Source organism: Coregonus lavaretus, assembly GCF_964263955.1.
Source record: "Coregonus lavaretus genome assembly, chromosome: 15".
In the NCBI taxonomy this organism is placed as follows: Eukaryota; Metazoa; Chordata; class Actinopteri; order Salmoniformes; family Salmonidae; genus Coregonus; species Coregonus lavaretus.
This window is the reverse complement of record NC_140002.1, coordinates 7,158,786-7,182,789: the sequence shown is the minus strand read 5'-3', so window position 1 is coordinate 7,182,789 and position 24,004 is coordinate 7,158,786. Positions and strand designations below refer to the sequence as shown.

General features: G+C 44.2%; 1 protein-coding gene across 1 annotated transcript in view; it reads left to right on the top strand.

Annotated features, from left to right (window-relative positions):
* The window catches only part of LOC311143186 (follistatin-related protein 4-like), a 226,075-nt gene that overhangs the window by 185,588 nt on the left and 16,483 nt on the right, over positions 1-24,004 (top strand). Inside the window, exons 7-14 of the mRNA XM_084178970.1 lie at positions 2,007-2,173; positions 9,550-9,670; positions 10,753-10,914; positions 13,875-14,009; positions 14,811-14,837; positions 15,633-15,751; positions 18,110-18,259; positions 20,140-20,247. Coding sequence (XP_084035096.1) covers positions 2,007-2,173; positions 9,550-9,670; positions 10,753-10,914; positions 13,875-14,009; positions 14,811-14,837; positions 15,633-15,751; positions 18,110-18,259; positions 20,140-20,247 — 989 coding nt within the window. The remainder of the gene's footprint in view (positions 1-2,006; positions 2,174-9,549; positions 9,671-10,752; positions 10,915-13,874; positions 14,010-14,810; positions 14,838-15,632; positions 15,752-18,109; positions 18,260-20,139; positions 20,248-24,004) is intronic.

Genomic DNA, 24,004 nt, shown 5'->3' with positions numbered 1-24,004 from the left:
CTCCATCTGAAACTACAGGCTAGCTAGGCTAGCTGGGCTTCCGTGTCTCTCTTTACCGGAATTTACTAAAAGTTTGCTCTGAGCTACAGTGTGTTTGCAAATATAGCCTGCACCCTACCTCCCGAAACAAGCACAGCCAGTGAAATGGCAAACACACAAGGACAACACACACCCGAATCACACAACAGTACTGCAAACAGAGAGAAAGCAGGGGACTTGCTCACTGTATGGATCATGGCTGCACATACACTATATGAGTGGGAGATAACCAACACACAAGTTGGTGCTGTAGAAAAAAGCAGGAAATTGCAGGGCAGTAAGCCAAAACATCGGTCAACAAGTTAGGTAGAGACAGGTAGCAGGAGCATTCGCTAACCAACAAGCAGCGTAAATGAGCGGCATGAACGAGCAGTTTTATAGTCTTCCTAAAGAACCCAACCAATATTGGCCCAGGGTCGTTCAGTCATATTTATGACATTCGTACCTGCCTCCCCTCATCATCCCTCTCTCCTCCTTCCTGTATAGTTATGAGCCCTGGGGACACTCGAGAACAGTGCTTCTTCATGTGCCTTAAAGGTTAAACAAATTGGACTCGCTAGTCAGCTGAATGTAAATCTTCCTTAATAATCCTAAATGTCCTGCTCTCACACGGTCTCGTCCTCTGATCAGACATCGTTCTCTCTAAACCAGTCTCGTCCTCAGATCAGACATCGTTCTCTCTAAACCAGTCTCGTCCTCAGATAAGACATCGTTCTCTCTAAACCGGTCTCATCCTCAGATCAGACATTGTTCTCTCTAAACCGGTCTCGTCCTCAGATCAGACATTGTTCTCTCTCACACGGTCTTGTTCTCAGATCAGACATCTTTCTCTCTCACACGGTCTCGTCTTCAGATCAGACATTGTTCTCTCTCACACGGTCTCGTCCTCAGATCAGACATTGTTCTCTCTCACACGGTTTCATCCTCAGATCAGACATCGTTCTCTCTAAACCGTTCTCGTCCTCAGATCAGACATCGTTCTCTCTCACACGGTCTCGTCCTCAGATCAGACACCCCCTCTCTCTCACCCCTCTCTTTCTCTCTCTCTCGCTCTCTCTCACCCTCTCTCTCTCTCACCCCTCTCTCACCCCTCTCTCTCTCCACCCCCTCTCTCTCTTACTTCCCCTCTCTCTCACCCCCTCTCTCTACACCATCTCTCTCTAACCCATCTCTCTCCCCCTCTCTCTCTCTCACCCCCCTCTCTCACCCCCCTCTCTCACCCCCCTCTCTCTCTACCCCCTCTCTCTCACCCCTCTCTCTCTCTCTCTCACCCCTCTCTCTCTCCACCCCCTCTCTCTCTCTCACCCACTCTCTCTCCACCATCTGTCTCTCACCCCTCTCTCTCTCTCACCCCCACCTTAATTGGGAAGGACGGGCTAGTGGTAATGGCTGGAGTGAAATGAGTGGAATGGTATCAAATACATCAAACACATGATTTCCATCTGTCTGATGCCATTCCATTTGCTCCGTTCCAGCTATTAATATGAGCCGTCCTCCCCTCAGCAGCCTCCACTGCTACCAACTGAACCACAAGGGACTATTTCCATCTCTCTCGCTCTCTCTTTCTCTCTCTCTCTCTCTCTCTCTCTCTCTCTCTCTCTAAATAAATAAATAAATAAACATAAATATATGGTTGCCCTTTTCTTGTGGCAACAGGTCACAAATCTTGCTGCTGTGATGGCACACTGTGGTGTTTCACCCAATAGATATGGGAGTTTATCAAAATTGGATTTGTTTCGGAATTCTTTGTGGGTCTGTGTAATCTGAGGGAAATATGTGTCTCTAATATGGTCATACATTTGGCAGGAGGTTAGTCTCTCTCTCTCTCTCTCTCTCTCTCTCTCTCTCTCATGCTCTCTCTCGCTCTCTCTCTCTCTCTCTCTCTCGCTCTCTCTCTATCTCACTCACCTTCTCTCTTGCTCTCTCTCTATCTCTCTCTCTCTCTCTCTTTCTCTCTCCACCTACAGAGGTTGTTCAGTTGAGCCTGGCTGAGGACCAGAGAATGAGCATCTCCACGGTAACGGTAGGCCTCAGCGCCGTGCTGTCCTGTGCCATCGAAGGGACGCTGCGGCCACCAATCATCTGGAAGAGGAATGGGATCATACTCAACTTCCTGGACCTGGAGGATATCAATGTGAGTCCTAGGCAGGAGCTATTGGCTATTTCAGAGGGTGTAAAGGGGAAGTTCAGTATTTTGTAAAATCTTGATGTTAGATGGTTCCTCACCCTGAAAGTAGTCCATGGCCCAGGAGAAAATGCTGAACCTACCCTTTAAGTTGTAAAGCTACAAATCATGTTTTGACATGAATTAAGTCATGCTACTATGAGCCTGCCTGCCCATGCTAACCCTACAAAATATGGTTGTGATTAACCCAAGCAGAGGCCTCCACCCCAAAACTGCAGATGTGAGGTGGTGTAAGCCTTTTTTCCTTCTTTAAATGTCATGGGGCTTTTCAAGGTGAAACACTGAACCAGTGTCCAACATTGTGAACTTTGATGTGGGGTGTTTTTAGAAACGCTGCTTTTAAGACATTTACAATTGGGCCTTTGATTAATATTTGATAATCCTCAGAACGTGTCTCAGCAGGGGCTCTTCACATTGGTTTTAAAACAATTAATCAATAACAGATAAATGTTCACAGAAAATGAATGAGAAATGCTAATTCCCATTAACACAATTTATGCATCTTATTTTTTTTTTTAAACAGGCCTGTGTTTTTCCTCATGCTTTGAATCATTGGTTGTAATTGGAAATAATGTAATGATTTGAGTCTCAGAAGCTCTGCCAGGTGTCGTGCTGATCTCAAAGAGCACAAACCATGTTAAAATATTATTTTTTCGCAAATCCCAACATGGCATAGCATGGGAATTGGGTTTGGCTGCATGTGGTTAATGAACTATAGAGCGGCGGCGGCGGTGTGTTGTTTAGCACACCTGCACAGCTGACAGCGTGGGACTGTGTTTATCCATCCACCAGCTGATTAGAATTCTCTAATTGCATGTTAATGAATTGGCCAGAGAGCCAATAAATAATGACATGCACGTCAACTGGCATGTGTTTAGACGGGTCGCGCTGAGGACAAGGAAGTGGGAGAAAACAAGGTCCTCTGTGCAACATGAGAGTGCTACTGTTTTCATGGAGTTAGGTTATGCATTGATAAATAGTGTGTGACGACAATTGCAATTGTTGTTACTGATAAATAACTATAAATAATAACTATTACGAGCATGCAGGTGTGCACGATAAGAAATGTGCCATTCAGCATAATGTGTTCCCATGTAATCCTTAGGCAGGTTTATGCTCTTTTAATGCATAGAATCTGCAAGGGAAGTGTTGCCTGCTGCTATTGTGTAATACCACTGCATCTCAATGAAGAACAAAGAAAGAATGCATACTGATCGAATGCCTTTGGTCTCTCTGTGCTGTCGTTTCAGGTCAGCACAAATTAGATGTATTTACAGGCCAAATTATTTTTCCTGTCTTATGAAAATGGGCTCACTTTGAAATAAATTAACAACTATTACATTTAGCTGTGATTCAAATTCCGTCAAGAAAGGTCCTGACATATGACACATTTAGCTGACTGTGGCAATTTGCCTTCGCTGGAATCAAACCCATTTGTCTGCACTCTGCTACAGCGTAAAGGTAGAGCAGTATTACTATCTCACTCTCTCTCTCTCTCTCTCTCTCTCTCTCTCATAAAAATGGGGCATTTTACATATTGAATCGGATACTTTTCTTCAAAGTAATTGCGTTGTGTTTTGGAGAGATGACGACGTTACACCAAGAAACACTTACCTTGATGAAAGCCCCCAACCTAAAGAAATTAAAAGTGTCTTTCTTCTGGAACCAAGTTGCACAAACACGCACAAAACAAAAACTAGCCATACCGTGCGGTGCTGGGCCCAGTCAGGTCTTCGACACATTCACCCACTCCCCTGTTGAAAGATACGCTACAAAATGTTGGCACCATTGTAACAGGTTGTAATCAAGCCCTGGTCTCCAGCATGAGAACAGAAGAGGAACACCTGGTGTGGTGGTCTCAGGTTGGACTACTACAAATCATCTTGGTTCTGACACACACACACACACACACACACACACACACACACACACACACACACAAATGCACATCAACCAATTGAAGTACCTATCACACCCTACAGTAACCTGTAGGTTGTGAGAGAACCTTCATAAATCAGCAGAATGTTTATAACCTATTTATTGACACTTTATGTAGTGTCCTGTAATACTTACTTTGAAGTGAGACGCCATCGGTCATTCATAACACATACATAAAGGCTTAATGATGTAAACACAAATGTATTAACACTTAGGGAATTATCACTAACAGCTAAAACAAATAAACATTTCCTTTTATTTGTACATAAAAAAAATATATACAAATACATTAAGTTTCTAAAAGTCCAGCAATGCAATTACATTGAACATTACACAGGGCTGTAAATAGTGTAGCTTGTCCCTGAGCTGGTGGATGAATGATTCTTGCCTCTCTGCCTGCTGGAGGTACTGCATGTTGGTTCCAACCTTAAAAGTAACAACAAAGAAAGTTAGCAGGTCTGTTAGGAAATGCCTTTGTCACACCATCTGGATAAGGGCATTTCTGTGCTGCGCCAGAAACTCTAAATGGGAAGATGGGAAACTCCATTCAATGCGTAATATAATATTCCTCTTTCATTTACAAATCTCATGACGTGATTATGAGACGTAGCTGATTCTAGGAGATTTGTATTTAGATGAGCCTGCTAGCTAGCTACATTTTGGCTAGCTAGCAATTGCTGTGAAGTCACAGAAATTATTTGAAATAACGACTGAGGTAGCTACAGTATGTAATCTAACTCAACACTTAACTACTATGAACTAATTTAAATGACAATGAATAAAGATTAACTTACTTGTCTTTCGCTGTCCAGTGGCAGCACAGGTGGGGCATTTGATTTGCGAACTCATCACATGATCAGCGTTTCATGAGCCACACTAAAGAAGTACTTCCGGGTCATGGAATTTCGGGAATTTTCTAAATAAAAGTCCCCCACGTAATAATTCAACATTTCAGTAATTTAGCAGAAGCTCTTATCCAGAGCGACTTACAGCAGTGAGTGGATACATTTTTCGTACTGGACCCCCGTGGGAATCGAACCCACAACTCTGCCATTGCAAGTGCCATGCTCTACCAACTGAGCAACACAGCACACATAGTAGAAAAGTGTCAATAACCATTCATGATACAGTGCATTTGGAAAGTATTTAGACCCCTTCACTTTTTCCCAAAAAAATTACGTTACAGCCTTATTTTAAAATGGATTTTTTTTATCCCCCTCATCAATCTACACACAATACCCCATAATGACAAAGCAAAAACAGGTTTTTTGAAATGTTCGCAAATTTATAAAAATAATATTTACATAAGTATTCAGACCCTTTACTCAGTACTTTGTTGAAGCACCTTTGGCAGCGATTACAGCCTCAAGTCTTCATGGGTATGATGCTACAAGCTTTGCACACCTGTATTTGGGGAGTTTCTCCCATTCTTCTCTGCAGAGCCTCTCAAGCTCTGTCAGTTTGGATGGGGAGCGTAGTTGCACAGGTATTTTCAGGTCTTTCCAGAGATGTTCGATTGGGTTCAAGTCCGGGCTCTGGCTGGGCCACTCAAGGACATTCAGAGACTTGTCCCGAAGCCACTCCTGCGTTGTCTTGGCTGTGTGCTTAGGGTCGTTGTCCTGTTGGAAGGTGAACCTTCGCCCCAGTCTGAGGTCCTGAGCACTCTGGAGCAGGTTTTCATCAAGGATCTCTCTGTACTTTGCTCCATTCATCTCTTCCTCGATCCTGACTAGTCTCCTAGTCCAGTGGAGGCTTCTCAGAGGAGGAAGGGGAGGACCATCCTCTTCAGTGAATTTCATAAAAATAAAAATGGTAAAACATTGAAAAAGTTATCCTTTTTAGATAAAACTATACTTAAATTATATGTAGTGTTTATGAAGGATTTATGAAGCCTTTATAAGCTGCATGTCATTTAAAGCGGGACTATAATAAGTAATGCATTTTCTCCGTAAAAAAAAAATGATGCTATAAAAAAAAATGAATGAGCATGTCAAACAGGCCTTTTACTCACCCTGTTGGGACTGCTGTGAAAAATGCATTATACTAACCTTCAAACATATTAAGATGATTTTCCACTAAGACTATTATGGATACAGTACAGAGCTATTACTGTTTTATAAGGGGTGAAAAGATGGAAGGAAACATTTTGGGTGGTTTTTCATTTTAAATACAAACTTAAATGAAACATTTATGAAACAATATCAGGCTTCTTTACAAACTGAGGGGGAAGTAATTAACTATGTGTAAGTATACAGCCACTCCATTGTATTCAATCTGTTTTTTTTGTACAATAACACATTTCCCTTTATGAGGTCCGTAATTTGAGACACAACAGGACAATAATTGGCATAGTATGATCCAGTTGTGTGGTGAGGAAAACTCTCAAAAGAGTGAAAATTCAAAAAGCTGACCAGCTGGCGGGTGTTTTCTCAAACATCTTCAACCTGTACCTGTCCCAGGCTGTAGTCCCCACTTGCTTCAAGGAGACTACCATCGTTCCAGTGCCTAAAAAAACCAAGGTGACATGAAGTGTTTTGAGAGGCTGGCGACATCAAGGCCAGCATGCCAGGCACATTTGACCCACTCCAATTTGCCGCTCCAACAGATTAACGTTAGATGCCATTTCCATCGCTATTCACTAGTTCCTAAGACATCTGAACACGAGGAACACCTATGTGAGAATGCTGTTCATTGACTACAGTTTAGCATTCAACACTATTGTACCCTCCAAGCTCGTCAACAAGCTCAGAGCCCTGAGTCTGGAGACTACCCTCTGCCACTGGATCCTGGACTTCCTGACAGGCAGACCACAGGCTGTAAGGATTGGCAACAACACCTCCTCCATACGACGCTTAACACATGGACCCCCCCACGACTGCGTGACTTTGCACAACACCAACTCCATCATCAGGTTTGCTGACGACACCACAATTATAGGCCTTATAACCAACAACGATGAGTCAGCTTATAGGAAGGAGGTAAGTCAACTGGCATTGTGATGCCAGGACAACAACCTCTCTCTCTCAACGTCCGCAAAACAAAGGAGTTGATTGTTGACTTCAGGAAGCAGAGGAGGGAACGTGCCCCGATCCACATCAACGGGACTGCAGTAAAGAAAGTTAGCAGTTTTTAAGTTCCTCGGCATCCACATCACCAAAGACTTGACATGCACTAACAACACCACCACTCTTGTCAAGGGGGAGCAACAGCACCTCTACTTCTTCTTAAGGTGGCTGAAGAAGTTTGGCATGCCACCCCGGGTCCTCTGCAACATCGACAGTGTCCTGACCAGTTGCATCACAGCCTGGTAGGGGAATTACTCCATCCACGACCGCAAGGCCCACCATCAAGGACCCCACACACCCCAGCAATGAGCTGTTCTCTCCCTTACCGTCGGGCAAACGGTATCGGAGAATGAGGTCTAGTACCAACAGGCTCAGAGACTGTTTCTATCTGTTATGATGAGTTTCTAGGGTATCAAGTGATTACGAATGTAAGGATGTACTTAGACACTTTTGATGAGGAGTTCATATAAGATATTTAATATGGTACCATGGTTAGTTATCACAGAAGAAGGACATGGCCCTGCCTCTTCCAACTTCCAACTTCCTAACTCCAGAACAAAGATCCACTCTCTCTATATATACACTCTGTTACAAGTCTCTCCACAAACATCTGGTAAACCTCCATGGGCACTCCCTTCTCTTTGATGTTATTACTCTTCACCCCCAAGTCATATATCCTGTCCATCAATAATTTCTAAGATCAACATCAGTAATCTATTCTGACATAAGGAATGCAGACTCCGTGACACCAAACCACGTATCTACTAACTCTCCCCTGGTCCACACAATACAATGACATGACATCATTGCAATCTACAAGCCATCAGACTGCTGAACACTTTAACTGGACTTACCACCTACGCTGACTCTCTGCACCTTAGCACACATGCACTCACTCACTCACGCACGCATGCATGCACACACACACACACACACACCCACACACACACACCCACACACACACCCACACCCACACACACACACCAACACACATTTATGCTTCACATCGCAACTGCTGCTACCAGACTCTTATTTACTATTGCTAATACTGCACAATTTAAATACTTGCCCCCCAATACCTCCTTCCCTGATACATGTATAAATGGACTATAAATTGTGCCATCCTGTATTATAGTTATGCTAAAATATTTATTATATTCTACTGAACCATTTACTTTATGTTCGTATTCTTATCTTTTATTATTTCTTATTGTTGTTGCATTGTCGAGAAGGAACCTGCAAGTAAGCATTTCATTGAACGGTGTATTCCATGTGTACATACGACTAATATAACTTTCAACTTGAAACTAGTACATGGTTTTCAGTATTTCTTGTTAAATCCTATAAACCTGTACTGGAACTAAATAAGAAGAATCAGCGCTACACAGTTAAGTTCATACCTTATAGGGATACATGATATAGGATAACGTAGAGTGTTTCATATCTACCTGTACTGTACAGCAGGGTTTCCCAAACTCGGTCCTGCCCCCCCCCCCCCCCTTGCCCTAGCACGTCACAGCTGATTCAAATAGTCAAAACTTGATGATGAGTTGGTTATCTGAATCAGCTGTGTAGTGCTGGGGCAAAAAACAAAATGTGCAACCAAGGGGGCCCAGCACTGAGTTTGGGAAACCCTGCTGTACAGTAATTAATCTCTAAAGCAGTGTCTACTGTTTTCATATGTTCCGTAAAGCCTTTGTAATGTCCGTCCTAAGTACTTCCTCTACAGTACCTTTCCTCACCTTAAAGCATTTACTAGAGACGATTATGTCCTCATCCACTCCCATCTCGTTAGCCAAATGAGAAGCAGTAGTTTCCTCTACCTTAAAGCACGTAGTGGGACAATAGCTTGCGGCAAGAAACTCCAAGTCTTTAGTCTCTGTTTAGAGAGGGATGTGTTTGGTTATTAAGGGAGCTAGCTCCACACATCTGCACACAGTCAGTCCGCTACGTACTGGGACGCCACTATTTAGTATCTTAATCCTCCCTAAGTCTCTGCTGAAACCCCAGGTGAGTTGTGCATCCTGAAAAACAACAACTGGCTCAATTAATCACTCTAATGTTCTTTGTATTTTTAACCCTTCCTATTTATCAGACTGATTGAGCGTGACCACAGGGCTCCAATCCCCATACCTGTCCCAACACCCAGGGACCACATTGATTCATGGTCTATATGCTTCCCATCACTCCATGGTCCCCTGTTGTGTGCCCTCCCTCCCTCCCTCCCCTACCTTCCCTCCTTTTCCTCCCCCCTCACCTCCCTCCCCTCCCTTCTTCCCTCCCTCACCATCCTCCACTGCCACCTTCCTCTTCCCCCAATAGGACTTTGGTGATGACGGCTCCCTCTACATCACCAAAGTGACAACCATCCATATGGGGAACTACAGCTGTCATGCGTATGGATATGAAGAACTCTGCCAGACCCATGTACTGCAGGTGAATGGTTAGTAATGGCATATACTTGACATTTCACAGTAATTTGATTGTCAGAGTTTAGTTTGGCATGTGGACACCAGAATTTAGACCTGACAAATGTGTTATAGTTGCAGTGCAATCATTGCTGCGTTCAATGTTAAATTCATTTTTTTGTTGTTGGTTTTTGAATAGATAACAAAAAGTAAGATGCTTTTGTGGATGAGGGACTTTCCAGGGTCAGGACTGGCAATCTCTGTCTCAATCCCTGTCTCAAATCCTGTCTCAGTCTATACTCATGGCGTTTTACTAACCATACTCAAGTGATTCCACCCTGAGCATGTAAACTGTTTTATCTACAGTACATCAAATAGCCAGCAGTAATCAGCACAGAGGGGCTGCTGCAGACACTTATCAAAACACACTGCTCTACAAATACATTTCCATAAGTATTTTTTCACTGAGACGACGTGTGATTACCGAGCCTTCCTCTTCATTGAGGACCTTGGGAGAGCCATCTGTACCGTCTGTACTGTATCAAATCAAAGATAACAATCTCAATTTCCCGATCTTTGTTTCATTGCTCGCACAGATATGCATAGACAAAAATAGCCTGCAATGATTTTCAATTAACAGGGACAATAGGCGTGATTGTGTGTTGTAAGGCAGGATTTAGGCTAATTGAAAAACGATACAGCTGCATCTGAGATATTCAGTTGAAGAGGGAGGGAAATGTCTGCTTCCTGGAAGGCAAGTTATCTTCGAAGACAATTACCATGTGTTTGTGTTTGGATATGAAGTGTTTCACCTGTAAATAATGACTGGGGCTGCTCAACAAAGTGGATTTTCTTGCCTCTTCCATAATGTGTGTTCCTTCAGATTTACCTTCCTTAACTTCCTTCAATAGTGGTCTTATTTGGTCTTATAAACATTTATGCTGGACTCTATTGTAATGCAGTGCCTGTAGCGTGTATGTGTGATTTTGTGTGGTACTGGTGTGAAATGAAGGCCTTTCTGCCTGCTGTGCCTGTGTAATTATACCTCACTGACTCCTCTCTCTTGTGGCTGTGTTTGTCTCTTTGTGTGTGTGTGTGCGTGCGTCTATGTATCCAGTTCCCCCAGTGATCCTCGTCTACCCAGAGACGCAGGCCCAGGAGCCTGGTGTGTCTGCCAGTCTGCACTGCCACGCTGACGGCATCCCAGACCCCAAGATCCTGTGGCTGAAGAATGGCATGGACCTGCAGCCCAGACCCTCCAAGCAGCTCTCCCTCATCGGTAAGGAACCAGGCTACTCCTGCCCACACTCACAAGACCGTATGTGTCCACAATGACACTCTATTGCCTATGTAGTGCACTGCTTTTGACCAGGGCCCATTGGGAATAGATATGGAATAGGTGCACCCTGTTATTACCATCACAGCGACTCCTTTTAAGCAGACACACCACTATGCAGGGAACCATGGAGGTGTTGCTATATTAGGCGTAATTCTGTGTCACACCCTCCTGTGTTGCCAAATCCAAGATTAGGGTCACCGCTTTGATTATTGTTATTTTGCCGGCCACTGATTTTAGAATGGTAAATATCCAATCCAAGCCTTTGAAGAACATGATAAAGAAAAAGATAGAACAACAGTGTGTGAAAATGAATTATACAGCAGCCAGCCATGTGGGAGAGTTGAACGGGAATTTCAATTTCCGAGGGGACACAAGAGAGTGTATTTTATGGAGTAACCCTCATTAGATGGCAGTTTACAGGCTGTGTGTGGGTCATTACCTGTGGTAATAGCCTGTTATCAGGCTTCAGATGCAGCTGAAATAAGGCAGGTTCTGCAAGGTTCATATATACATTAACATCCTGCAATCCAGCTTCACGGATCTGCCAGCTCTCTCTCTCACAGCCCAGTTGAGAGTTGGCAAATCCGTGGAGCTGGATTCCAGGATGTTAATTTCATTGCTATTTGGGATAGATCTGACCATACCTTTATATCTAGTAATGGTTTAACAGAGTGCTCAAACATAAGAGTCTACAGATTGAAGCCGTTTTCCAGAGTTATACTCTTGGTTTATTTGGCAGAATATTTCAACATTGGATCAGTATATAGGTATTCCAACTCAGAATTAGATTAGTTTTCCCTCTGGAACTAAGCTAACTAAGGCTAATGTTGGCCTTGTGGAGCTCACGAATCCTGCCAGGATCGGGGAGGCTACAGTACCCACAAATCCTGCCAGGATGAGGGGGAGGCTACAGAACTCACAAATCCTGCCAGGATGAGGGGGAGGCTACAGTACTCACAAATCCTGCCAGGATGAGGGGGAGGCTACAGAACTCACAAATCCTGCCAGGATGAGGGGGAGGCTACAGTACTCACAAATCCTGCCAGGATGAGGGGGAGGCTACAGAACTCACAAATCCTGCCAGGATGAGGGGGGGGCTACAGAACTCACAAATCCTGCCAGGATCCTCTACATCAGGGGTGTCAAACTCATTCCATGGAGGTCCTTGTGTCTGCTGGTTTTTGGTTTTTCCTTTCAATAAAGATCTAGACAACCAGGTGAGGGTTCCTTACTGATCAGTGACCTTAATTCATCAATCAAGTACAAGGGAGGAGCGAAAACCCGCAGACACCACTCGGCTCTCCGTGGAATGAGTTTGACATGTGTACTCTACATTTACAATGGGAGGGTTCAATAGGCTCAACTGTTAGGAATAGGTGCTGTCCAAAGGCCTGACTGCTTAGCCCAACTTGGTTAGCCCAACTGGTGGCGCTGTCCAAGGTTCTGACTGTTTAGCCCAACTGGTGGTGCTGTCCAAGGTTCTGACTGCTTAGCCCAACTGGTGGTGCTGAATGGACAGCTGCATTATCCTCTGTTGTATGGAATAAGGACATATATCAGCTCTGTATATTTGATTTCTATCTGACACATTCTGAACGTTTAACCTCACTACAACCTCCCACTGATCCCCTGGCGCCACAAAGATCTACAAGTCTGAAAATCCCTGTATAAACTGTCTGTTCCCTTGTTATTAATTTTTTTGTGAGAAAGCAATGCCTAACTATTGGCAAATTCTTAATTGAGCGGTCATCCATTAAAATTGATCAAGGCATAATTCTGGATTAGATGTAATTCCGACAGTGTCTGGTGTTTAATGTGGGGCGGGTCACTCTGTACATCATCACTTTACTCCCCCCTAAAGAGTAGTTAGAAGAGTGAATCTGAACACAAACTATTGTAAAAACATCACCCATTTCACTAAAATTAGGTAGAGTCTATAAAGTCGACAAACTTGTGTTTTTCAGGTGGTAGAATTTTCAGTAAAATCCATTGATCTAAATGAGAATGAAGAAAATGTATATTGCATTATGTGTACATTGGTGCCTGTAGAAGTTGTTCATATTAGCCCAGGGTTTATCTCAGGCCCTGGCTCCGTCAGGTCTTGTTCAGCACTATGAAGTTCTCCTCCTCTGCCTCTGCCTGCCAGTCCACATTTAGGAGATACGCTTGCAACGTAAGGGTTGTGGGTTCGATTCCCACGGGGGGGCCAGTATGAAAAATGTATGCACTCACTAATTGTAAGTCACTCCGGATAAGAGCGTCTGCTAAATGACTCAAATGTAAATAAAAGAGATCAAGAGAGGGGGATCAAAGAGGACAGAGAGAGGAAGGGAGAGATGAGAGGGGGAAGGTGAAAGACTGGCACAAGATCTTTGACACGGCATGTGAAAGCAGCTGTCTGACACGGGCGTCCTTCACTCCTGCTGCAGTGTTGTGAAGATTGCCTTGTTGTGATCAAGGCAAACACAGCAACAGCGTGAGGGTGAGGAGGGATGGATATGAGCGTGAGAACATGCCATAGATCACAAAGGGCTGCGAGTGCTAGCGTCAGAGAGCTAGGGTTGCCTCTGCTGCCTCTCTCTGATGTTAGCACTCACTGTGTCCTGAGATATATCACCTTCCCCTGACACTAGATCTCTGGGAACAGAACAGGGAGGATTCAGTCAAAGGATAATTTGAGGAAGTGTTGTTGTGTTGTCATCACAAGGGTTCAGGCTTCAATGGCTTGTGTTAGTGAGATGTGGATACATAGTTAGGTGGCTACTTAGATTAGCTTTGTTCATTCATTTAGAAAAATACAGTGTATTGCTAGGTGGGAGGATGAAACAGCCATGGGAAATGTGTACCAGTGTAGAAACGTGGCTGAGCTGAGACTTGTCGTTCATGCTCCTCTGTAACAGCGAATGGGAGCGAGCTCCTCATTGGCAGCGTACGCTATGAGGACACAGGCGCCTACACCTGCATTGCTAAGAACGAGGTGGGGGTGGACGAGGACATATCGTCTCTGTTTGTGGAGGACTCAGCCAGAAAGACACGTAAGTGACTGAGAGTTTACTTCAAGTAGAACATGGAAAAATGCCTCCGGGATTTTCACTAGGTATTTTTGGCATTGAAAATGTATATAGAAATTAGCATAATGCTACAGTATATCGGCATACAATTAACAAAAAGATGACACTTTATTCTGTGGTATCTTTCTGTATAAAAGAAAACAATATAAGTCACATTTGTTTTTTACAGCCTTTGGGTTTAGATTGTGTCAAATGCAATAAAAAAAACTAGGATGCATTTATGTTGTTGTGTTAATTGAAGTATTTCTGTCTGTAAAGAAGCACTCTTGCTAAATTTGTTTCTGTCCCACTTTTTCTGATATGACTTGATATGACATGGTATCTCTCTCTCTCTCCCTCTCTCTCTCCCTTTCTCTCTCTCCCTTTCTCTCTCCCTTTCTCTCTCTCCCTTTCTCTCTCTCCCTTTCTCTCTCTCCCTTTCTCTCTCTCCCTCTCTCTCCCTTTCTCCCTCTCCCTTTCTCTCTCTCCCTTTCTCTCTCTCCCTTTCTCTCTCTCCCTCTCTCTCTCCCTTTCTCTCTCTCCCTCCCTCTCTCTCTCCCTTTCTCTCTCTCCCTTTCTCTCTCTCCCTTTCTCTCTCTCCCTTTCTCTCTCTCCCTCTCTCTCTCCCTTTCTCTCTCTCCCTCTCTCTCTCCCTTTCTCTCTCTCCCTTTCGCTCTCTCCCTTTCTCCCTCTCCCTTTCTCTCTCTCCCTTTCTCTCTCTCCCTTTCTCTCTCTCCCTCTCTCTCTCTCCCTCTCTCTTCTGTCATTCTGATGCTGATGCTGCAGTTGCAAACATACTGTGGCGGGAGGAAGGTACTGAAATATACTATAACACTTTTCACCATGTCTTTTTTTTCTGTTATTTTCAATTCACTTCTATAATTTACCAACATTCTTCTGAATGCCTATGTTTTGTACTGTGAATATGTTAATTTTGTATATTCATTATGTGTATATTTTCTTGCTGAAAACGTTATTTTACAAGACTTGACCATGAAAATATAACAAAAATGCAAACCGTTTTGCTACTGGACTGCCTCCACATTTCAGCACACATAACTCTTCCTCTATGATCTAGTTGTGACACCACAACATGTTTATTTTGGCTGATTAGAGAGTAGAGAGAGGCCCATTGTTTGAATCTTGTCCACCCCGATGCTGATTGTGCACAGACAGTATCACTGGCCTTAATGTCACGTCATGACTGTTTCAGCAGCTCTCAAGGTGTTGATTGCACATGGTTATCCTGTACGATGTAACCTGCCATCCCAACACAATGTGCTTTTCCACAGCATAAACAGCCTCGTTGTATATCCTTGTCCCTGTAAGCATCAATCTGTTGTCTAATTACCAGCTGTTGTTTAGAGTCAGGTATCTGGCCTGGAAAATATTCTCGTGCTCATAGCGGCCATCAAGTTTCAGAAGGCAGTTTCACAATGAACTCGTTAGACATGTTGTTGACAGACACTGACTCTGCCGTGACAATGCCTGACAACTCCACCAGTCATTGACTAGTTCAGGTGCTGCTAACAGGGTCTGTGTATTCTCTGTAAGGCTGTTGAATGTGAGAACATCAGCTGAAGCTCTTTTGATCTCCTAACTCCTCAGGTTTGAGCGTGGGAAACATGTTCTATGTGTTCTCTGATGAGGGCATCACCGTGCTGCAGCCCAGCGAGTGTGAGATACGTAAACACATTGAGCGCACAGAGAGGATCGTGGCCAGCTATGTAAGTCCTCCTGTCCATCTACAGTTGAAGTCGGAGGTTTACATACACTTAGGTTGGAGTCATTAAAACTAGTTTTTCAACCATTCCACACATTTCTTGTTAACAAACTATAGGTTTGGCAAGTCGGTTAGGACATCTACTTTGTGCATGACACAAGTAATTTTTCCAACAATTGTTTACAGACAGATTATTTCACTTATAATTCACAGTCTCACAATTCCAGTGGGACAGAAGTTTACATACACTAAGTTGACTGTGCATTTAAACAGCTTGGAAAATTCCAGAATATTATGACATGGCTTTAGAAGCTTCTGATAGGCTAATTGACATCATTTGAGTCAATTGGAGGTGTACCTATGGATGTATTTCAAGGCCTACCTTCAAACCCAGTGCCTCTTTGCTTGATATCATGGGAAAATCAAAAGAAATCAGCCAAGACCTCAGAAAAAAAAAATTGTAGACCTCCACAAGTCTGGTTCATCCTTGGGAGCAATTTCCAAATGCCTGAAGGCACCACGTTCATCTGTACAAACAATAGTACGCAAGTATAAACACCATGAGATCACGCAGCCGTCATACTGCTCAGGAAGGAGACGTGTTGTGTCTCCTAGAGATGAACGTACTTTGGTGCGAAAAGTGCAAATCAATCCCAGAACAACAGCAAAGGACCTTGTGAAGATGCTGGTGGAAACAGGTACAAAAGTATCTATATCCACAGTAAAACTAGTCCTATATCGACATAACCTGAAAGACCGCTCAGCAAGGAAGAAGCCACTGCTCCAAAACCGCCATAAAAAAGCCAGACTACGGTTTGCAACTGCACATGGGGACAAAGATCATACTTTTTGGAGAAATGTCCTCTGGTCTGATGAAACAAAAATAGAACTGTTCGGCCATAATGACCATCGTTATGTTTGGAGGAAAAAGGGGGTGCTTGCAAGCCGAAGAACACCATCCCAACCATAAAGCACGGGGGTGGCAGCATCATGCTTTGGGGGTGCTTTGCTGTAGGAGGGACTGGTGCACTTCACAAAATAGATGGCATCATGAGGAAGGAAAATTATGTGGATATATTGAAGCAACATTTCAAGACATCAGTCAGTAAGTTAAAGCTTGGTCGCAAATGGGTTTTCCAACTGGACAATGACCCCAAGCATACTTCCAAAGTTGTGGCAAAATGGCTTAAGGACAACAAAGTCAAGGTATTGGTGTGGCCATCACAAAGCCCTGACCTCAATCCTATAGAAAATGTGTGGGCAGAGCTGAAAAAGCGTGTGCAAGCAAGGAGGCCTACAAACCTGACTCAGTTACACCAGCTCTGTCAGGAGGAATGGGCCAAAATTCACCCAACTTATTGTGGGAAGCTTGTGGAAGGCTACCTGAAACGTTTGACCCAAGTTAAACAATTTAAAGGCAATGCTACCAAATACTAATTGAGTTCATGTAAACTTTTGACCCACTGGGAATGTGATGAAAGAAATAAAAGCTGAAATAAATAATTCTCTCTACTATTATTCTGACATTTCACATTCTTAAAATAAAGTGGTGATCCTAACTGACCTAAGACATGGACCTAAGTCCTAAGACATTTACTAGGATTAAATGTCAGGAATTGTGAAAAACTGAGTTTAAATGTATTTGGCTAAGGTGTATGTAATGATGCTGGTGTTTTGGGACTTTTTATGACTTCAAATCAAATCAATATGTATTTGCCACATGCGCCGAATACAACAGTGAAATGCTTACTTCGTTTTAAGAAAAATATCTTACAGATTTACAGAGGTACACACATCCCCCCACTGCACTACAATCCATTGCTAGTATCTGTGCCCTCCGTTCAGGATTACTCATGTCCATTAGTTAAAGATCCCAGGTCAATAGCTCACAGGAACCCTGCAAGTCTGTAATATACTAGAGAACATCACTCTCCCAAAGCAATGGGCTTTAGTTGATAAAAGTGGCTTTTTTCTATGAGGGATTGAAGTTTTACTGGTTGCTGTAATTGTATTACAGATCGATACAAACTCAATAAGCCATGTGTTAGCCCATTGCTGCTGTAAACAGCATTTTCTCTGCCCTACGCGTGAGAGAGAGGGGGCCACTCTTCGATTATGGTCCTGTGTGTGCAGTGATTAGCTGTGGATTCACCCTTCTGCTTCTTCTTCTTTTTCTTCTTCTTCTTTTTCTTTTTCTTCTTCTTCTTCTTTTTCTTCTTCTTCTTCTTTTTCTTCTTCTTCTTCTTCTTCTTCTTCTTCTTCTTCTTCTTCTTCTTCTTCTTCTTCTTCTTCTTCTTCTTCTTCTTCTTCTTCTTCTTCTTCTTCTTTCCTTCTCTCTCCCTCCATCCCATTCTTTCTCCAGGAGGAGATGTGCCCTAAAAGTGAAGGTGTGTCCCCGCAGCACTGTTTGTGGTCCTCAGCGGTCAGTGTGAGGGATAAGTACATCTACGTCACCCAACCCCTTCAAAAACGCCTGCTGGTCATCGACACCCAGGCCCAGAAAGTGGTGCAGGTTGGTTGGTTTTATTAATCTTCTCTATAAGCCGTTTAGAGGGCCGTCCCCCGAAGCTTTCACCAACAGTGGGCTAAGGGCTTAAATGAAAGCCATTATTTTTGCCACAAGAAGAGAGAGGGAGAGAGAGTGAAAAGAGAGAGAGGGAGAAAGAAAGAGTGGAGAAAGAGAGAGAGTGAAGAGAGCAAGAGCGAAGATAGGGAAAGAGAGGGAGCAGAGAGAGAGGGAGAGGGAGAGTGGGAGCGGGAGGGTAAAGAAGAGTGCTGAAAACAAAGAAGCTCGTGTTTTCCTCTCAATCGCCAAGGTCTGCCACACTTCTCCATACCCTCACTGGTGTGTGTGGGGGCAGCTCTGCCACACTTCTCCATACCCTCACTGGTGTGTGTGGGGGCAGGAGGTTAATGTATCATCCTTTTTCTCTCTCCATCCATTTCTCTCTACCTACTTCTCTCTCTCTCTCTCTCTACCTCCTTCTCCCGCCCTCCCTCTCTCTCTCTACCTCCTTCTCCCGCCCTCCCTCTCTATCTATCTCCCTCTCACCATCTCTCTCCTTACCTCTCTCTCCCCCTCCATCTATCTCTACCTCCCTCTCCCATCTCTCTCTTTACCTCTCATTTACATCATTTAGCAGACGCTCTTATCCAGAGCGACTTACAGTTAGTGCATACATTATTCTTATTTATTTATTTTCATACTGGCCCCCCATGGGAATCGAACCCACAACCCTGGCGTTGCAAACGCCATGCTCTACCAACTGAGCTACCTCCCTGCTGGCCATTCCCTCCCCTACCCTGGACGACGCTGGGCCAATTGTGCGCCGCCCCATTGGTCTCCCGGTTGCGGCCGGCTACAGCAGAGCCTGGATTCGAACCAGGATCTCTAGTGGCACAGCTAGCACTGCGATGCAGTGCCTTAGACCACTGCGCCACTCGGGAGGTTGTCTCTCTCTCCCCCTCCATCTCTCTCTACCTCCCTCTCCCTCCATCTCTTTCTACCTCCCTCTCCCTCCCTCCATCTCTCTCAGCTATCTCCACTCAACACAGAGACGTTTCAGGGAGGCTTTTAAAAGAGTGAAAAATAACACCCTTATTCTGATCTGTTTTTGCTTAACAACAACAACAACACCTAGCTAACAGTTACATAGCAGTCATTTTCGTTTGCTGTCACGCTGCATGATATAAGATAATTAACAAAATGACAAATTAAATAATATAACTACTTAGCAGGAGAAAGGCTGAAAAAGAAAGGCTGTAAAAAAAACAGTGACATGATAGTGAATGAGTGTTGTGTCTATAACAAACTGGGAGTATAGGTATGCTGGGGTGAGGGGTCAGTTGCCTGTAAGTCTCATTGTTTGGTGCACTGACCCCTCCCTCCACCCTCCTCTGACATGTGAGTGACAGCATGACGGTCAGAGTCTGAGGGTCTGGGAGTGGGAGAGTTTTCGACACATACCTGACCAGTGGAAAATAAATAGGCTGACCTCCCATTACTGAACCCATGCCTCTGGCGTGCTTCACTGGGGGTGCGGTTGGGGAAGGAAGGGGAGTCGTCACACGGCACGCTACATGTCCATGGGAGCGGTTCATTGATTGTGTTATTCCTCACTGTTGACAATCCACCCGGCCCAGGGTTGTGTCTCTCTCTCTTCTTTCTTTCATTCCCCCCTCGTCTTCCCTATATCTATTCCCAGGCCGTTGCTGTGAATAACAATGTGTTCTCAGTCAACTTACCTGGCAAAATAAGGGTCAAATCTCTCTCTCTCTCTCTCTCTCTCTCTCTCTCTCTCTCTCTCTCTCTCTCTCTCTCTCTCTCTCTCTCTCTCTCTCTCGCTCTCGCTCTCGCTCTCGCTCTCGCTCTCTCTCTCTCTCTCTCTCTAGGCGGTAGAGACAGACCCTTTCCCGGTGAAGCTGCTCTATGACAAGTCACATGACCAGGTCTGGGTTCTATGCTGGGGCAGCATGCAGAAGTCCCAGCCAACCTTACAGGTAAGGAGTTATTGGTGGGTGCAGGTGTAAGTGAGTGTGTGACTGTATCTTGGTCCATGCGTACGTGTGTATAAGTCAGTATTTGTTTGTGTGAGTATTTAATATATGTATGTTTTACAATGTTTACCAGTGAGCAAACTGCAATTCACAGCTGTGGCCCTGTAAGCATGTGATCCAGTCCCTTTGGAGAGGATGTGTTGGAGACTTCACACTGTAGACATGTGATCCAGTCCCTTTGGAGAGGATGTGTTGGAGACTTCACACTGTGGACATGTGATCCAGTCCCTTTGGAGAGGAAGTGTTTGAGACTTCACACTGTAGACATGTGATCCAGTCCCTTTGGAGAGGATGTGTTGGAGACTTCACACTGTGGACATGTGATCCAGTCCCTTTGGAGAGGAAGTGTTTGAGACTTAACACATGAGGGATGATCACAGGTGTGGATGTGTTTCAGGCCCACGGGAGGTTTGGCCAATGAGATCCCAGAGCTCAGAGCTGGCTTATGCTTCTGGGAGAGCCATCATAGTGTTTATAGGGTTGATGTAACAGAGGACAGGAGCACAGCTCCACATACTGCAACTGTCAAGGGACTGCGTTGTCATTTTGCAACGGACACAACATTTTCATTGTTTCTTTCCTCTTCCTTTGATGGTTGTTCAAATGTTGTGAGGTGCTCTGTCTGTCAGTAGTCGGTACGTGGAGAGGAGGAAACAGTCTTATTAGCAAGGGAGAGGATTGAACGCTTGTCAGTTTGGGCTCATTGTGAAATCCTAATGTGTTCTCACTCCCCTGCCCAAGAGGGATGCAATGGGTCCCAAATAAAGAGACAGCAACGCTGTTTTTAAAAGGCACTTTTCTATCTCAAACCAAGTGATTTTCTGCTCATTTAATTCATTCTTCAAATTGTTGTATAATCTCAAACTGCCCTGCATAAGCGTTCATGTGAATTGTCAGACTACTAAAACACGCCTGGTGTTCTGTAGTCGCTCAATAGTAATGAATAATTACAAAACGAGGCTTGAATCATTCAGTCCAGAATGCAATTTCAGGCAATCTGCATAACTGGCTCTAAGGCAAATGGATCACACCACAAATAAATGGCTTGATAATGTCATTATTATTTGGAATGCAAGAAATTGACCTGAGCATCTCCACAGGAGGCAATTCAAAATGTCAAACACCTCCTTTTTTAATTGCTCAATATCTCTAAGCAAACATCCGAGTGAGATTGACAATCCAATAGATAAAACAAATGAAGGAGCAGGGATGTTGAGAGGGGAAGGATTTATTTATTTATTTCACCTTTATTTAACCAGGTAAGCCAGTTGAGAACAAGTTCTCATTTACAACTGCGACCTGGCCAAGATAAAGCAAAGCAGTGCGATAAAAACAACAACAACACAGAGTTACATATGGAATAAACAAAAACGTACAGTCAATAACACAATAGAAAATAGAAAATATATATACAGTGTGTGCAAATGTAGTAAGTTATGGAGGTAAGGCAATAAATAGGCCATAGTGCAAAATAATTACATTTTAGTATTAACACTGGAGTGATAGATGTGCAGAAGATGATGTGGGGTGCAAATGAGCAAAATAAATAACAATGTAAATAACAATATGGGGATGAGGTAGTTGGCTGGGCTAATTACAGATGGGCTGTGTACAGGTGCAGTGATCGGTAAGCTGCTCTGACAACTGATGCTTAAAGTTAATGAGGGAGATAAGTGTCTCCAGCTTCAGAGATTTTTGTAGTTCGTTCCAGTCATTTGCAGCAGAGAACTGGAAGGAATGGCAGCCAAAGGAGGTGTTGGCTTTGGGGATGACCAGTGAGATATACCTGCTGGAGCGCATACTACGGGTGGGTGTTGCAATGGTGACCAATGAGCTAAGATAAGGCGGGGATTTGCCTAGAAGTGATTTATAGATGACCTGGAGCCAGTGGGTTTGGCGATGAATATGTAGTGAGGACCAGCCAACGAGAGCGTACAGGTCACAATGATGGGTAGTATATGTGGCTTTGGTGACAAAATGGATGGCACTGTGATAGAATACATCCAATTTGCTGAGTTGAGTGTTGGAAGCTATTTTGTAAATGACATTGCCGAAGTCAAGGATCGGTATGATAGTCAGTTTTATGAGGGCATGTTTAGCAGCATAAGTGAAGGAGGCTTTGTTGTGAAACAGGAAGCCGATTCTAGATTTAATTTTGGATTGGAGATGCTTAATGTGAGTCTGGAAGGAGAGTTTACGATCTAACCAGACACCTAGGTATTTGTAGTTGTCCACATATTCTAAGTCAGACCCGCCGAGAGTAGTGATTCTAGTCGGGCGGGCGGGTGCAAGCAGCGTTCGATTGAAGAGCATGCATTTAGTTTTACTAGCGTTTAAGAGCAGTTGGAGGCCACAGAAGGAGTGTTGTATGGCATTGAAGCTCGTTTGGAGGTTTGTTAACACAGTGTCCAATGAAGGGCCAGATGTATACAAAATGGTGTCGTCTGCGTAGAGGTGGATCTGAGAGTCACCAGCAGCAAGAGCGACATCATTGATATACACAGAGAATAGAGTCGGCCCGAGAATTGAACCCTGTGGCACCCCCATAGAGACTGCCAGAGGTCCAGACAACAGGCCCTCCGATTTGACACATTGAACTCTAATAAGAATGCGGTGATTGACAGAGTCAAAAGCCTTGGCTGCACAGTACTGTCTTTTATCAATCGCGGTTATTATATTGTTTAGGACCTTGAGCGTGGCTGAGGTGCACCCATGACCAGCTCGGAAACCAGATTGCATAGCGGAGAAGGCACGTGGGATTCGAAGTAGTCGGTGATCTGTTTGTTAACTTGGCCTTCAACTACTTTCGAAAGGCAGGGTAGGATGGATATAGGTCTGTAACAGTTTGGATCTAGAGTGTCACCCCCTTTGAAGAGGGGGATGACCGCGGCAGCTTTCCAATCTCTGGGGATATCAGACGATACAAAAGAGAGGTTGAACAGGCTAGTAATAAGGGTTGCGACAATTTCGGCAGCTAATTTTAGAAAGAAAGGGTCCAGATTGTCTAGCCCAGCTGATTTGTAGGGGTCCAGATTTTGCAGCTCTTTCGGGACATCAGCTATCTGAATTTGGGTGAAGGAGAAGCGGGGGGGGGGGCATGGGCTTGTTGCAGCGGAGGGTGCAGAGCTGGTGTCCGGGGTAGGGGTAGCCAGGTGGAAAGCATGGCCAGCCGTAGCAAAATGCTTATTGAAATTCTCAATTATCGTAGATTTATCGGTGGTGACAGTGTTTCCTAGCCTCAGTGCAGTGGGTAGCTGGGAGGAGGTGCTTTTATTCTCCATGGACTTTACAGTGTCCCAAAACGTTTTGGAGTTAGTGCTACAGGATGCAAATTTCTGTTTGAAAAAGCTAGCCTTTGCTTTCCTAACTGATGGTGTATATTGGTTCCTGACTTCCCTGAAAAGTTGCATATCGCGGGGGCCGTTCGATGCTAATGCAGTATGCCACAGGATGTTTTTGTGCTGGTCAAGCGCAGTCAAGTCTGGGGTGAACCAGGGGCAATATCTGTTCTTAGTTCTGAATTTTTTGAATGGGGCATGCTTTTTTAAGATGGAGAGGAAAGCACTTTTGAAGAACATTCAGGCATCCTCTACTGACGAAATGAGGTCAATATCCATCCAGGATACCCGGGCCAGGAACAATTAGAAAGGCCTGCTCGCTGAAGTGTTTTCGGGAGCGTTTGACAGTGATGAGGGGTGGT